Here is a 15,003-nt window from a genome sequence, read left to right on the forward strand (position 1 = left end):
GGACTGGGGACACTCATCTCAGGGCTAGTGCGGGGAGCAGCAACAGGACGCACAGGACTCTGGGGACACACAGGAGGCTTGGTGCATGGTTTAGGCACTGGTGGTAAAGGGCTGGAGACACGCACCATAGGGCTAGTGCGTGGAGGAGGCACTGGTGGTACTGGGTAGGGGTGGGGAGGTGGCGCCGGAAATACCGGACCGTGCATGCGTACTGGCTCCCCTGAGCACTGAGCCTGCCCAACCCTACCTGGTTGTATGCTCCCCGTCGCCTGACCAGTGCGGGGAGGTGGAATAACCCGCACCGGGCTATGTAGGCGAACCGGGGACACCATGCGTAAGGCTGGTGTCATGTACGCCGGCCCGAGGAGACGCACTGGTGACCAGATGCGTTGGGCCGGCTTCATGACATACGGCTCATCGCTCAATCTAGCCCGGCCGATACGTGGAGCTGGAATGTACCGAACCGGGCTATGCACGCGTACAGGAGACACCGTGCGCTCTACTGCGTAACACGGTGTCTGCCCGTACTCTCGCTCTCCACGGTAAGTACAGGGAGTAGGCGCAGGTTTCCTACCTGACTTCGCCACACTCCCTTTAAGGCCCCCCCCAAGAAATTTTTGGGTTGTACTCACGGGCTTCCAGCCTTGTTTCCGTGCTGCCTCCTCATATCGCCTCCTCTCGGCTTTAGCTGCCTCCAGCTCTTCACGAGGAAGGCGATATTCTCCCGGTTGTGCCCAAGGCCCTTTACCATCCAGTATCTCCTCCCATGTCCAAGAATCCTGTGTAGGTGGGTCCTGTTGCCGCTTTACATGCCGCTTGGTCCTGTATTGGTGGGTAATTCTGTCACGATCGTGTGGAGGATTGACAGACCAAAACGTAGCATTTGGAAAATAAGCCATCTCTTTTATTTTAGAAGAAGGCAAAACGAAACAATAACACTTACAAACTAACCAAAACAATAAACGACCGTGAAGCTAATAAAACGTAGTGCACACACAGGCTACCAACGTATAACATAGACAATTACCCACATCAAACGAAAGCCTATGGTTACCTTAAATATGGCTCCCAATCAGAGACAACAGAAATCAGCTGTCTCTAATTGGGAACCCATTCAGGCAACCATAGACTCTCCTAGACAACTACACCAACATAGACACAGCTAGACACATACACTCAACACAAACCCATACACTACACCCAACACCCCCTTTACCATATAACCACCCAAAACCGATAAACACAAACATTCCCCATGTCACACCCTGACCTAACTAAAATAATAAAGAAAACAAAGAATACTAAGGCCAGGGCGTGACATGGGATTCCTGGGAGTGCATTCCGATGAAGATCATCAAAGGTAAGTGACAACATGGCTGTAACGGCTCTCTTTCGGTGAGTGAGTTGACCAAGGCGCAGCGGGTGATGAATACATAATGTTTTAATGACAAGACGGAAAAACACGAAACGGAATACACTGGAATGATTAACAAAATAACAAAACTAACTAGACAGACCTAAACTATGAACTTACATGAAACGAGGAACACATGAACAGGAACGACCGAACGAACGAGACGAGACAGTACCGTGTGGTGCAAACCACACAGACACAGCGACAATCACCCACAAACAAACAGTGAGAACAACCTACCTTAATATGACTCTCAATTAGAGGAAAACGCAAAACACCTGCCTGTAATCAAGAGCCATACCAGGCAACCCAAAACCAACATAGAAACGGAAAACATAGACTGCCCACCCAAAACTCACGCCCTGACCATCACACACATACAAAACAACAGAAAACAGGTCAGGAACGTGACAATGGCGGGTATCTGTATGGCTTGTTTTTGTGGCTTAGCGCTGTACTCAGATTATTGCATGGTGTGCTTTTTCCATAAAGCTTTTTTGAAATCTGACACAGCAGTTGCATTAAGGATAAGTATATATTTAATTCTATGCATAACACTTGTATCTTTTATCAAAGTTTATGATGAGTATTTCTGTAAATTGATGTGGCTCTCTGCAAATTCGCCGGATGTTTTCGAGGCACAACATTCCTGAACATAACGCGCCAATGTAAACTGAGATATTTGGATATAAATATGAACTTTATCGAACAAAACATACACCTATTGTGTAACATGAAGTCCTATGAGTGCAATCTGATGAAGATCATCAAAGGTTCATGATTCAATTTATCTCTATTTCTGCTTTTTGTGACTCCTCTTTGGCTGGAAAATGGCTGTATGTTTTTCTGTGACTAGGAGCTGACCTAACATAATCTAATTGTGTGCTTTCGCTGTAAAACCTCTTTGAAATCGGACACCATGGCTAGATTAACAAGAAGTTAAGCTTTAATTTGGTGTATTGCACTTGTGAAAGTTAAATATTTCTAAAAAATATTTTGGAATTTCGCGCTCTGCTATTTCAGCGGATGTTGTCGAGGGGTTCCTCTTAGCCTTAATTAAGATTGATAAGATTTTGACGGACAGTGAGATAAGCCTGTTAGTTTTCTCCTCCATTTCAATGTTCTGCAGAAAGACGACTGGAGAGACACACTCTTCTATAGTGACCAATGAACTAGATAATAAATAGATAGATAGATAGATAGATAGATAGATAATGAACTAGATAATAGATAGATAGATAGTAGATAATGAACTAGAGTTGCCATCCCTTTGAGTTGGTTTGTTGAAGGGAACCTGAATATGGATGCAAGACAAGAACGAATAAGGACAGGGTGAAAAACAGAGATGAGAAACTAGAAGTTATTGCCAATGCTATAAAACAAGCAAAATTGCAAAAATATTCAGGTCCCCATTGTCTGTGGTCTAAATGATCTTTGAACAAATTCTTTGAATTTTCTGTGATGAGTTGCTGTTTTAGAAATTAGTTGCATTTAGTGATATGGGGTTATGTAGAGAATAGAGAAAGGTCGAGAGACACTAGAGGTACGTTTATCCTGGTGGAATTCACTGAGGTTAACATCCCAGCTAAAGAGGAGGCAGAACTCACAGCCAGACTAAACCATGGGCGACACACTGATATCACACGTCAGCCTTGTCATTCCACAGCTCCAGTTTGAGAAGTGGACATGCAGAGTCCACTCTCCTCCCCTCCTCCCCCATGGGGCCCAGGTAACACTAGACCCCTCCACACTGTATAAGCAGCCATTTTCCCACATCAATACAGGTTATTTAAAGAGCCCACTCTGAATGACCCCCTGAGTCCACTCTATACACTCCACATGTCGTCAGTGTTGGGGCTAATGCATGTATATATACATCACCAAACATACATCAGGAGAAACTGTCACTCAGTGGAACCGAGGATTCATGGGAACTTAGATGGGGTCTCTGGTCCACTGAGATATAGCTAGCTACCTCAATTCCCTGTGGTGAAAAGCTTTGTGTGTGTGAGTTTTTTCCCTGTTCTTAATGATCTACCCAGTGACCCTGATAGTAAATTTTGATCTGGTGCGGCATGCCTTCCTGCTGCCAGGCCAGGGCTACACACTATGACATCATACATTCATTCATCGCCTTCCGTCTTGACTACTGCAACTCACTACTCTCCAGTATCAACTCAAGCTCCCTCCATAAGCTCCAAATGGTTCAAACTCTGCAGCCCGACTCCTCACCCACACTAAGTCCTATCAGCACATCACCCCTGTCCTCCGTGAACTCCACTGGCTCCCTCTCTCCCAACGCATTGATTACAGGATCCTCCTTCTGACCTACAAAGCCCTTCACCACCTTGCCCCTCCTTACCTCTCAGACTTTCGACTCCCCCACCAACCCACACACGCACATCGTTCCACCACAGCAGGCCACCTTGTCATTCCCAGGTCGAAGCTCAGGAGCTTCAGCGACAGGGCCTTCCCCAGGGTTGCTCCTAGGCTCTGGACCTCCCTCCCTCTAGCCATCCTTGACTCGGAGACCATCACTATCTTTCAGTCCCTCCTAAAGCCACACCTAAAGAACCCACCCCCCCCCCCAAAGACACTCCTCTCTTCACCATACTGAGCAGCACCTAAACCAAACCCTTACCCAGGTTCGTATCCAAATCCCAACCCTCTCCTCCCATAGACTAATGCATCACACTCTTTCCCTTCTTTGAGCTCACCCCTCTCTTTATTCATGTTTTGTTTAGTCTGATGTTTTGTTTTGACTCAATCACGTTTCAGGGAAGACCCAGATGCAGACAATCTCGAGGTAACAAACGTTTATTACTAGAACGGGGGGCAGACAAAATGACAGATCAAGGGCAGGCAGAGGTCAGTAATCCAGATCAGAGTCCAAAAGGTACAGAACGGCAGGCTGTCTCAGGGATGAGGGCAGGCAGAGGTCAATAATCCAGATCAGAGTCCAAAAGGTACAGAACGGCAGGCTGTCTCGGGGATGAGGGCAGGCAGAGGTCAATAATCCAGTGTGGTGTGACAAGGTACAGAAACGGCAGGCAGGCTCAGGGTCAGGGCAGGCAGAATGGTCAAAACCGGGAAAACTAGAAAACAGGAACTAGAAACAGACAGGAGCAAGGGGAAAAACGCTGGTAGGCTTGACGAACAAAACTAACTGACAAAAGACAATTTTTTTTTATTTTATTTTACCTTTAGGCAAGTCAGTTAAGAACAAATTCTTATTTTCAATGACGGCCTAGGAACAGTGGGTTAACTGCCTTGTTCAAACAGAACACGGGTATAAATACACTGGGGATAATTAAAAAATATATATTTTTTGAATTTCGCGGCTCTGCCTTTTCAGTGGGGGTGGGGGGGGTGTGCCGCTTGCGGGACGTGTGTCCTAGACAGGATAACAGGGAAGATGGGCGACACCTGGAGGGGGTGGAGACGAGCACAAAGACAGGTGAAACAGATCAGGGTGTGACAGACTGGTTTGTTGTTTTTCTTTTTCATTTCTATAATTGTAAAGCGACTTTGTCCTTGAAAAGCGCTATACATTGTAAGTCCCATGTATTATTTGTATTATTATTTATCATCTCTATGTCCAGTCCCCTGCCGAAAGCCTGTCCTGATGTCATCTCAGCTTAATCAGAGAGGCTTAGCAATGGTCTGTCTGTCGGTCAGTCTAGACGTGACCTGGTTCTCTGGCCAATCCAGGCCACTGCAGAGATGCAGATGTTGTTTACTCCAACATCATTTTTGGCGAGGTGCTGTTGATGTCCTCAACACTGTCAGTGTTCTGTAGAGGTGGACGATTGGCCTTGTTTTGGTGCCCACATGTGGTGGTATAAAACAGCAGTCCAACAAACCCTCTGTTTATCCCCTACAGTTGAGTCACCGTACACAGGACTTCAAACAACATGCATATATAGTATGTTTCTCTCACACTTATGGCACTCTGGGACATGTCCATGTCAAGGTCAGCCCATCAATAGGATGATGTATACACCAGATCTGAGCTCTAGGGAGAAATCCTATTGATGGTTCCTTTAATCAAAACACACCTTTACTGATTGACATGCATGCAATCAACTCCAATGTATTTATAAAGCCCTTTTTACATCACCAGATGTCACAAAGTACTTATACAGAACAGCAAGCAATGCAGATTTAGAAGCACAGTGGCTAGGAATAACTCCATAGAAAGGCAGGAACCTAGGAAGAAACCTAGAGATAAATCAATACTGAACACATATGCTGATGTGGCACTTCTTTGTTTGCTACACTTAAGACACTGTTTTTGCCATTCCTTTAATCCATTACAAACCTATAACTATTCCCCTCTAGTCTTACCTGTTGAGAGCAGGAGAGACAGACTCCAGCAGGTCTGCTACTACATTGAGGTGGGTTCATTGTGATGTGGTTGTTATCAGTGTGTTTTACATGTACAGTCTGGCTGGAGCCCAGAGCTTCTATCTCCATTCAGACAGACATGAGCTTGGTTGCTGCTAATCACCAGAGAAGGCAGACCCATGCTGGAGGGGTTAATGCAGTCTGATATCAGCCCCAGTGATCTGATCCCTGCATGAATGGCCAGAGCACCGTTATCTTGTCTGGTGAGAAAAGAGGGGAAACCGGAGAAAGAAAATGTCAGGGATAGTAAATGGAGCCAACATGGTAATTAGGCTGGAAAAGGTCCTGCTACCTAAAGAGCTTTGGAGCTGGGCTGAGGAACAGAGACAAATTTGCACAAACAAGCTAATGGGTGCGCTGACTAATGACTCTCCAGGCCAGTGGAATTTCTCTTGCTAATTTGACAAAGCCTGAAAAGGGGTTCAGAGAGATTATTGACAACAGGCCAAACTGTGAAGCTTTGAAAGCAGCAGACCCCCCCCCCTCCTGCTGCAGACCAGCCCCAACCAAATGTAGATGTCCATTCTATCATTAACAAAAGCCTAGCAGAGCCTTTATTTGTGCTGCCAGTGCTGTTCTTGCATTTATCTTACCTTGGCTCATTTCTATATATTATAGTCGTTGTCTGTCCAACGGTTCTGTACAGAGGGTGACGTTGAGAGGCTGTATGGAGAGTTTGGCCCAATGGTGACTCCCTATAGTTACCCTGTTTTGATGTACACATGAAACCACACCGAGCCTGATCCCAATGGGTTTAATGGCGTCCGTATGGATATATTATGACAACGTTTTGTGACGTTTTTGTCCGTTTTGGTCTTCGTCAAGGGCTTTTCGGCTTTTCGTGCGCACAACAATTTTTCTCGAGGCAAGCCGAAGTCGGTAGACGAAGTCGGTAGACGAAGTCTACACCCTTTCGTTGGTGATTGATCAACAGTAGGGATTCCCCAATTCTTCAAGTGGTTGACATTTCACATATTCCAGTGAAACAAACACCTGTTCTATGTCCACGCCTCTCCCCTCACCAAAGTTGTCACGATGACCAATGCCCACATTAGTTTTGTCGTACAGACATTGATCGCTGTCAGTCTTGTTCTGAAGGAGGTGGCCAGGGGTCGGTGGGGTTTTCCATATCACTGCCCTTCAAAAACATCCAAGGTATCATATGTGAACTAAGTCACTCTATACTGATTTTTGTTTGCATTATGGGGGACAGTGTAGCTTGTTTTGTGCCTCAGAATCCAGAAACCAGAATCCATTGTAGCTCAGATATGGGGCAATGTGTCAGTGGGAAAGCTCTGTAGTGACTGTATTTGTCTGCTGAATTGCAGAGCCACTCTGCTCACCCTAATGGTGTAGAAATCAGACTGACTTTTAAACAAAACTGGAGGAGAGCTTTTACCTTCTGGTAAATTGGCAGTCATGGGAATACAGGCCACTGTCATACTAGCTTCGCACACTCATACACATTGCTTTCCCCTTTTTCCCCTTGACCAGAGTGAGTGCCCTCTCTGTCTCTGTCTGCCCAGCATAAATCTGCCTCTCTGCCTGTCATCTGTTCATTGTCTGTCCTCCTCCCCTCCCTCTTTCCATTGAGTCGAAGCATCACTCAGCCAGCATCTGATTCAATGGTCTATCCGTCTTCACACACTTAAGTATCTTGCTTCTTATCTATGTGTCACTCCTTATAATTAATTACATTATCTCATTCATCTAACTAATTACATTCTCAGCTGAAGACAAAGAACCACAAACACACACACACACACGCACACACACACACACAGTTTTGTATTGCTATCCTTGTGGGGACCAAATAATTGATTTCCATCAAATCCTATTTTCCCTAACCATAAATCTAACCTTAACCCTAAGCCTAACCTTAACCCCAAAACCTTAACCCTAAAACTATACCTAACCCTAACATCTAAACCTAACCATAACCCCTAACCCCAACTTTAATTGTAAGCCTAACCGTAATTGTAACCCTAACCCTAAACCTAACCCCCTAAGTCTAAAATAGCATTTTTCCTTGTGTCTTAATTTTCCTTGTTTTACTATCCTTGTGAGGACTTCTGGTACCCACAAGGATAGTAAAACAACAACACACAGACAGACAGACAGGCACACACATGCATGTGCTGTAGGCATACTAACCAAATCTGTTTGAAGTCTTGGATGGGCAAAAGTAGAGAGCGTTTCTTTATGCATGAAGTATTCATGTAACGTGTGGCATAGTGTGTGCGTGTGTGTGTGTGCGTGTGTGTGTGTGTGTTTGTGTGTTTGTGTGTGTGTGTGTACGCACACGCTCGTGTCAGTGTGTGGAGACAGAGAAAGAGAGCGAGAGCACTTGCCGATCACACCGCGAGCAGCAAGCAGTAGAGTGCTGACACCTCGTATGTCTGTCAGAGGGAAAAGGGGCTGGGCTGAGAAGAGAGAGCGAGAGGGCGCAGGAGAGAGAGAGAGAGAGGAAAGGAGAGAGAGACACGGCAGGACAGCTGCCAGCATTTCTCCGGCAGCAGGAGCAGGATTGAGAGCCGGAACGGGAGCAGGAATTCTCCCCATTCCCCTGAAGCCCCCCTAGCCCAGGCTCCACACTGGTTCTCTCTCCCCCTCCTGGATGTCTCTGACTGCTGCCGCCTCCTCATCCTCACAACCAGAGGCACGGGGCACAGGGAAGGACACAGCCACCAGGACTCCCTGCTACAGCCACACGGCAGAGATGTAACAGCACGGATCAACTGGGAGAGAGTAACAGAGGGAAGAAATAAACACAAACCAGTTGGATGAAGAGAGAGGAGAGAAGTTAAAGGGAAGAAAAAAGGAGAAGGTAAAAAAGGAGAGGCTGAAAGAGAAGAGGACAGAAAAAGAGAGGGTGAAAAAGAAGAGGACAGAAAAGGTGAGGCTGAAAGAGAAGAGGACAGAAAATGAGAGGCTGAAAGAGAAGAGGACAGAAAATGAGAGGCTGAAAGAGAAGAGGACAGAAAAGGTGAGACTGAAAAAGAAGAGGGCAGAAAATGAGATGCTGAAAGAGAAGAAGACACAAAAGGAGAGGCTGAAAGAGAAGAGGACAGAAAAGGAGAGACTGAAAAAGAAGAGGACAGAACATGAGAAGCTGAAAGAGAAGAGGACAGAAAAGAGGAGGCTGAAAGAGAAGAGGACAGAAAAGAAGAGGCCAGAAGAGAAGAGGACAGAAAAGGAGAGAGTGAATTAGAGAGAGATAGGAGTAAGAGCATCTTGCCAAAGTGCTGGAGAATCTGCTTCTATTGGAGGTATTGGTTCTCTGAACTGAGACTGAACTTGAGAGGCGTGGACACAGAACAGGTGTTTGTTTCACTGGAATATGTACAGAGTACAGAGAGGTGCTTTTCTCCCCTCTGATCTCTTCTTCTCTGACTTCTCCTCTCGCTCCAACCTGAACACCTGTCTGGACCCCCTCACTGGGACCTCTTTATTACCCACCCCCTCCTCTCCTAGTCAGCTAGGATGACGTTGGTGCCCACCCCGTCCCCTTTGCTCCTTACAAACCGTTGTGAAATCAAGTGGAACCCTCGATAATTGTGATCAGAGTAAAAAGGACCCCCCTTGCCCCAGCAAGGGATCGGCCCCGCCTCTTTCTGCTTCTCTCTGTGTGTCTCTAATGCTAAAGTAATGGAGAACCTTGGAAATGGAGACATGAACTCTAAAGTTGAGCTTGAACACTTTTGCGCTCTTTGACTATGACAACTAACTAGATAATGGATTGGAAAGAGCTGTAAGTACTAACAATCTCTCTATCTTTTCCACTGTCTTTTTATTAGATTGTCCAATAGTGCCCAAATACAATGTAGTATTTTAAGTTAACCTTCATAATTTGACATGCACGTTGTAGAAAATATTTGAGAGAGACTGAAGCTGGTTGTTTGCTTCCTACATACAGTGCTATGTTGCTTGATAATCCTCTAACTTGCAGAATCTCTCTACCCTCTTCTGTGTTGCGCTGAAATGCAGTTAATGTGTTTGAGCATGCATTCAGACCCAAGGTGTGTGTACTGAAATGCCTTCATTAGTATGGAGATGTGTGTTGAACAGGTGGGCAAGCTGTAGTGGTTGAGGGAATCTGAGCCTCTCCTCCCTGCACATGTTCCATTGAAGGTGAGAGGGAATAGAAAGAGAGGGAAAGCCATGTGACAAGCAATTCATTTCCCCATTAGGGTGTGTGTGCTTTGTTACAGAGGCGAGCGCTCACTGTTATTGCTTATCGCCCATTGAGTGGCTCTGACGGAACAGCAGAATACAAACCTGACTCTCTCGCCTTTCAAGCAGACACACGTGCCTTTTCTTCTCATTGTGTGACTGGCTTTAACCCTCAAGGTTACAGGCATACCCTGCAATGCCGTATGGGCTTCCAGAGGGACAGGGGGAAAAAGCGAAAAAGGGAACCTATGAATCCTATCCGAATGTTAATTGTATTTTACTGTTTATTGCTGTGTGTCTTTGTCATGTTGGCAGATTCCTTGCATCTCTACAATAGCATCTCAATGTGACTAATATGAGAGAGAGAGAGACTTTCTGTTGAACAATGAATGTGTAATGCAGCCTCCCTTTCATACATGTGCAGACTGAAATGTGCCGACTGACATGTACACACGCACACACGCACACCAAATGACACACACACACACTACACTGTATGTGCCGAGTTTCTCTTTATTTTTTACCATCTCACATTCATCTATTCCATCTCATTTTCTCCCTCACACTCTCTTCCTCATGCTATCATACACAGGCTGGTCCCTGGGGAGAGCCTCCTCCTGTAGCCCTCTTGGATGCAATAATTATTCCATCAGCCAGCGGTGTGTTCCCTGATTGTGCTCTTGGGCTGTCGCTGCATGGGGCGTGCTGTACTGGGGAGGGGGCAAGGTGGGGAGGGGTGTGGCTGTCACTCCAGGGAGTAGAGAGGGGTATATTTTGGCAGCAGCACACCCTGTCCGGAGGAGCCCAGAACAGGACTAATGAGCTCAGGATGTTGGGCTCTCAGGCAACAGCCTCTCACCGAGAGAGACACACATGCACTGTCTCTCTCTCGCTAGCTGTAACCCTCCCTCTTCACATTTCTCCTCTTTTCATCACTCATACCATCTTTATTTCTCTCTGTCACTCTCTCCCTCTTCTTGACAACGGCTTCTTTGTCTCTTGTATCTCTCTGATTCTTAACTGTGTAACTGAAAAGCGTTCAATGCATTGAATTTCCTGTGCGTATTCCTTTACTCTGACCTTGACTTTAAAGATGAAGTTTGGGGGTAACTGATACACAGTGGTGCCATATCACTGGCTGTTATAAGTGTGGCTGACTGTTACAGAGCTGGTCGAGTTGCAGTCAGATATTGGCACTGTCTTGCGAGCAGCAAGAGTTAAGACTGAAAGGAATGCAAGCGTCTCACTCAGCTGGCCAATCTATTCTTCTCCAGTGCTCACTCTCCGCCTCCGAGAGAGCGAGAAGGATGACAGTGGATTTGAATTAGTCTTATCACAGAGCTAAACGCCATAACAGCGGAACTGCTTAAAGACAACCACTTAATGAGACGCAGGGTCTAACTAGTCCACAGTACCAGGAGAGATCTATTTCTCTCACTCTCCTCACCAAATCTGTCCATCACGGGACTCATTGAATGGGAGATTCTGGAATCAGTCATTGGTTCCATGGGACATGATCAGGAGCCCCCAACAATCTTTATACCAGAGTAACGTATGAAATAGCACACTGTTTCTTGTCACAATCACTTTTCCATTGCCTGTAAGTAGGGCTGTGGCGGTCATGAAATTTTGTCAGCCGGTTATTGTCATGCAAATATCTGCCGGTCTCACGGTAAATGAGCGTTTATTAACATAAACATGTTTAGCATCTCCAGGCCTCACGCATACAAGCTGCTGATGCATGCCTTTGGAACATTTACATTTTAAAAAGTAAAATACAATTAATATACACCATCACAATAAATCCATACTCTATTTTAGGCAGATCTAAAGAAACATGAAGAACAGAATATGAATCAGTCTATTGTATGTTATCTGGCCATGCTGTAGGCTGTAGGCTAGTTCATTTAGCAGACAAGATATGTTTATAAGTCACGTACCATTATTTCATATTATATGATTCTATACTAAAAATAATATAATTGAACTGAATAAAATAGAAAGGATATTTTTCCCATTCCTGAGCGAGTGTGCATATGAAGTGGCTATGTTGAGCGTAAAAGTAATAATCCATTAGATTGAGTTATTTCGCCAAATTTGTTTTGAATAATACAAACCGTAGAATGTCTTAGAAATCAAAACATACATGGGCTGCATGGTGTGACTGTAGGCTATTGACTAATCAAAAAAACTTTAGCTCTATTACATGCCTCAGGCTGCACACGCTGTTCTCTCATCAAGGGATCATATTTTACCCAACAGACTATTCTCAATTTAATCTTGTCTTTAATAATATGTAAAATGTGTTGGTCCCATGTTTCATGAGCTATAATAAAATATCCCACAAAAAGCTTATTTCTCTCATTTTGTTCACAAATTTGTTTACAACCCTGTTAGTGAGCGTTTCTCCTTTGAAAGATAATCCATCCACCTGACAGGTGTGGCATATCAAGAAGCTGATTAAACAGGATGATCATTACACAGGTGCACCTTGTGCTGGGAACATATCTAAAATGTGCAGTTTTGTCTCACAGCACAATGCCACAGATGTCTCAAGATTTGATGGAGTGTACAGTTGGCATGCTGACTGCAGGAATGTCCTGTTGCCAGAGAATTGAATGTTCATTTATCTAACATAAGCTGCATCCAACGTCATTTTAGAGAATTTGGCAGTACAGGGGGCACCGGTACCGAGTCAGTGTGCAGGGGTACAGGTTAGATCACAATTGGTTGGGAGAATGTAAAACGTCAGCCATGTTCTTCAGCGCCATCTTATTCTGTACCAGGGTCTTGACCTGACTGTAGTTCAGCGTCGTAACCGAATGTCCACCTTTAAATGCAACTGGCACGCTGGAGAAGTTTGCTCTTCACGGATGAATCCCAGTTTCAACTTTACCGGGCAGATGGCAGACAGCGTGTGTGGCATTGTGTGGGTGAGCGGTTTGCTGACGTCAACGTTGTGAACAGTGTGGCCAATGGTGGCGGTGGGTTTATGGTATGGGCAGGCATAAGCTACGGACAATGAACAAAATTGCATTTTATCGATGGCAATTTGAATGCACAGTGGTACCGTGACGAGATCCCGAGGCCCAGTGTCGTGCCATTCATCCGCCGCCATCACCTCATGTTTCAGCATGATAATGCACGGCCCCATGTTGCAAGGATCTCTACACAATTCCTGGAAGCTGAAAATGTCCCAGTTCTTCCATGACCTGCATACTCACCAGACATGGCACCCATTGAGCAAGTTTGGGATGCTCTGGATCAACATGTACGACAGCGTGCTCCAGTTTTCTCTGCTATCACACGGCAAACGGTATTGGAGCGCCAAGTCTAGGACCAAAAGGCTCCTTAACAGCTTCTACCCCCAAGCCAAAAGACTCCTGAACAATTAATCAAATGGCCACCGGACTATTACATCGACCCCCCCCATTTGTTTTGTACACTGCTATCTATACAAATTACCTCTAACCTGTACCCTGGCACACTGACTCAGTACAGATATCCCCTGTATATAGCCTCGTTATGATTATGTTATTGTGTTACTTTTTATTATTTTTTACTTTAGTTTATTTGGTAAATCTTTTCTTAATTCTTCTTGAACTGCGCTGTTGGTTAAGGGCTTGTAAGTAAGCATTTCACGGTAAGGTCTACACTTGTTGTATTCGGCGCATGTGACAAATAAAGTTTGATTTGATATCCAGCAAATTTGCACGGCCATTGAATAGGAGTGGGACAACATTCCACAGACCACAAACAACAGCCTGATCAACTCTATGCAAAGGAGATATGTCGCGCTGCATGAGACAAATGGTGGTAACACCAGATACCTACTTTAAAAAAAATTATGTTTTTGACCAACAGATGCATATCTGTATTCCCAGTCAAGTGAAATCCATAGATTAGGGTCTAATTCATTTATTTCAATTGACTGATTTCCTTATATGAACTGTAACCAAGTAAAATCTTTAAAATTGTTGCATGTTGCGTTTATATATTGCGTTTATATATTTGTTCAGTGTAGAATGGCCCATTATCAAACAGGCAGCAACAGGGGCAGGGAAAAAATGACATGTCATCCGTATATATGCACTCAAATAGCGAATGGAGGCTGCTTTCCTTCAGTTCGTTCTTAAATCATGCCGGGTAGGCTAATCCGGTTTTATAGCGGAGCTACTGAGAAATAAATATAGTAGCAGCTGGGATCGTGGTCTTTTAAGTGGCAACCACACGGGATATAGACATGTCTGGGTTTATAAGAACACTTATTGCACTTCACACATCAACCATTGTTTGAGGAGAATGCGGCCTCGCTGCACGACAGGTGATATTCCGCCCAAACTCTGTGTGCCAAGGAAACGCACGGTGGTGAGATATTCTGTAGTTAAACTTCTCTAGGATAGGGGGCAGCATTTTCACGTTTGGATGAAAAGCATAACCAAATTCAACTGCCAGCTACTCATCCTCAGAAGATAAGATATGCATATTATTAATAGATTTGGATAGAAAACACTCTGAAGTTTCTAAAACTGTTTGAATCATGTCTGTGAGTATAACAGAACTTATTTAGCAGGCGAAACCCCGAGGACAAACCATTAAGATTTTTCTTTTGAGGTCACTCTCTTTTCAATGGATTTTCATTGGGAATCCAGATTTCTAAGGGACCTTCCTGCAGTTCCTACCACTTCCACTGGATGTCAACAGTCTTTAGAAATTGGTTGAGGTTTTTTCCTTTGTGTAATGAAGAAGTTCAGCCATCCAGAACGAGGGTAACTTGAAGTGTACTGTTAGATAGAGGCGCGTGACCAGAAAGCTAGCTACAGTTTGTTTTCCTCCTGTATTAAACACAGATCATCCCGTCTTCAATTTTATTGATTATTTACGTTAAAAAATACCTAAAGTTGTATTACAAAAGTAGTTTGAAATGTTTTGGCAAAGTTTACAGGTAACTTTTCTGGATCAAACGCGCCAAATAAATTGACATTTTGGATATATATCGACGGAATTAA

The 15,003-nt window shown here is 44.7% G+C and overlaps 1 protein-coding gene across 2 annotated transcripts in view; it reads left to right on the forward strand.

The window, feature by feature from the left end:
* The window catches only part of LOC129812932 (kinesin-like protein KIF26A), a 118,102-nt gene that overhangs the window by 76,772 nt on the left and 26,327 nt on the right, over positions 1-15,003 (forward strand). Inside the window, exon 1 of one of the 2 annotated variants that reach the window (XM_055864923.1) lies at positions 8,105-9,572. The exons of the other annotated variant lie outside the window; for it this stretch is intronic. Coding sequence (XP_055720898.1) covers positions 9,556-9,572 — 17 coding nt within the window. The 5' untranslated portion in view covers positions 8,105-9,555. Of the gene's footprint in view, positions 1-8,104; positions 9,573-15,003 lie in introns of those variants that run through there. 2 annotated transcript variants of the gene reach the window in all.

The sequence above is a fragment of the Salvelinus fontinalis genome, chromosome 16 (assembly GCF_029448725.1).
Source record: "Salvelinus fontinalis isolate EN_2023a chromosome 16, ASM2944872v1, whole genome shotgun sequence".
NCBI classification, from domain to species: domain Eukaryota; kingdom Metazoa; phylum Chordata; class Actinopteri; order Salmoniformes; family Salmonidae; genus Salvelinus; species Salvelinus fontinalis.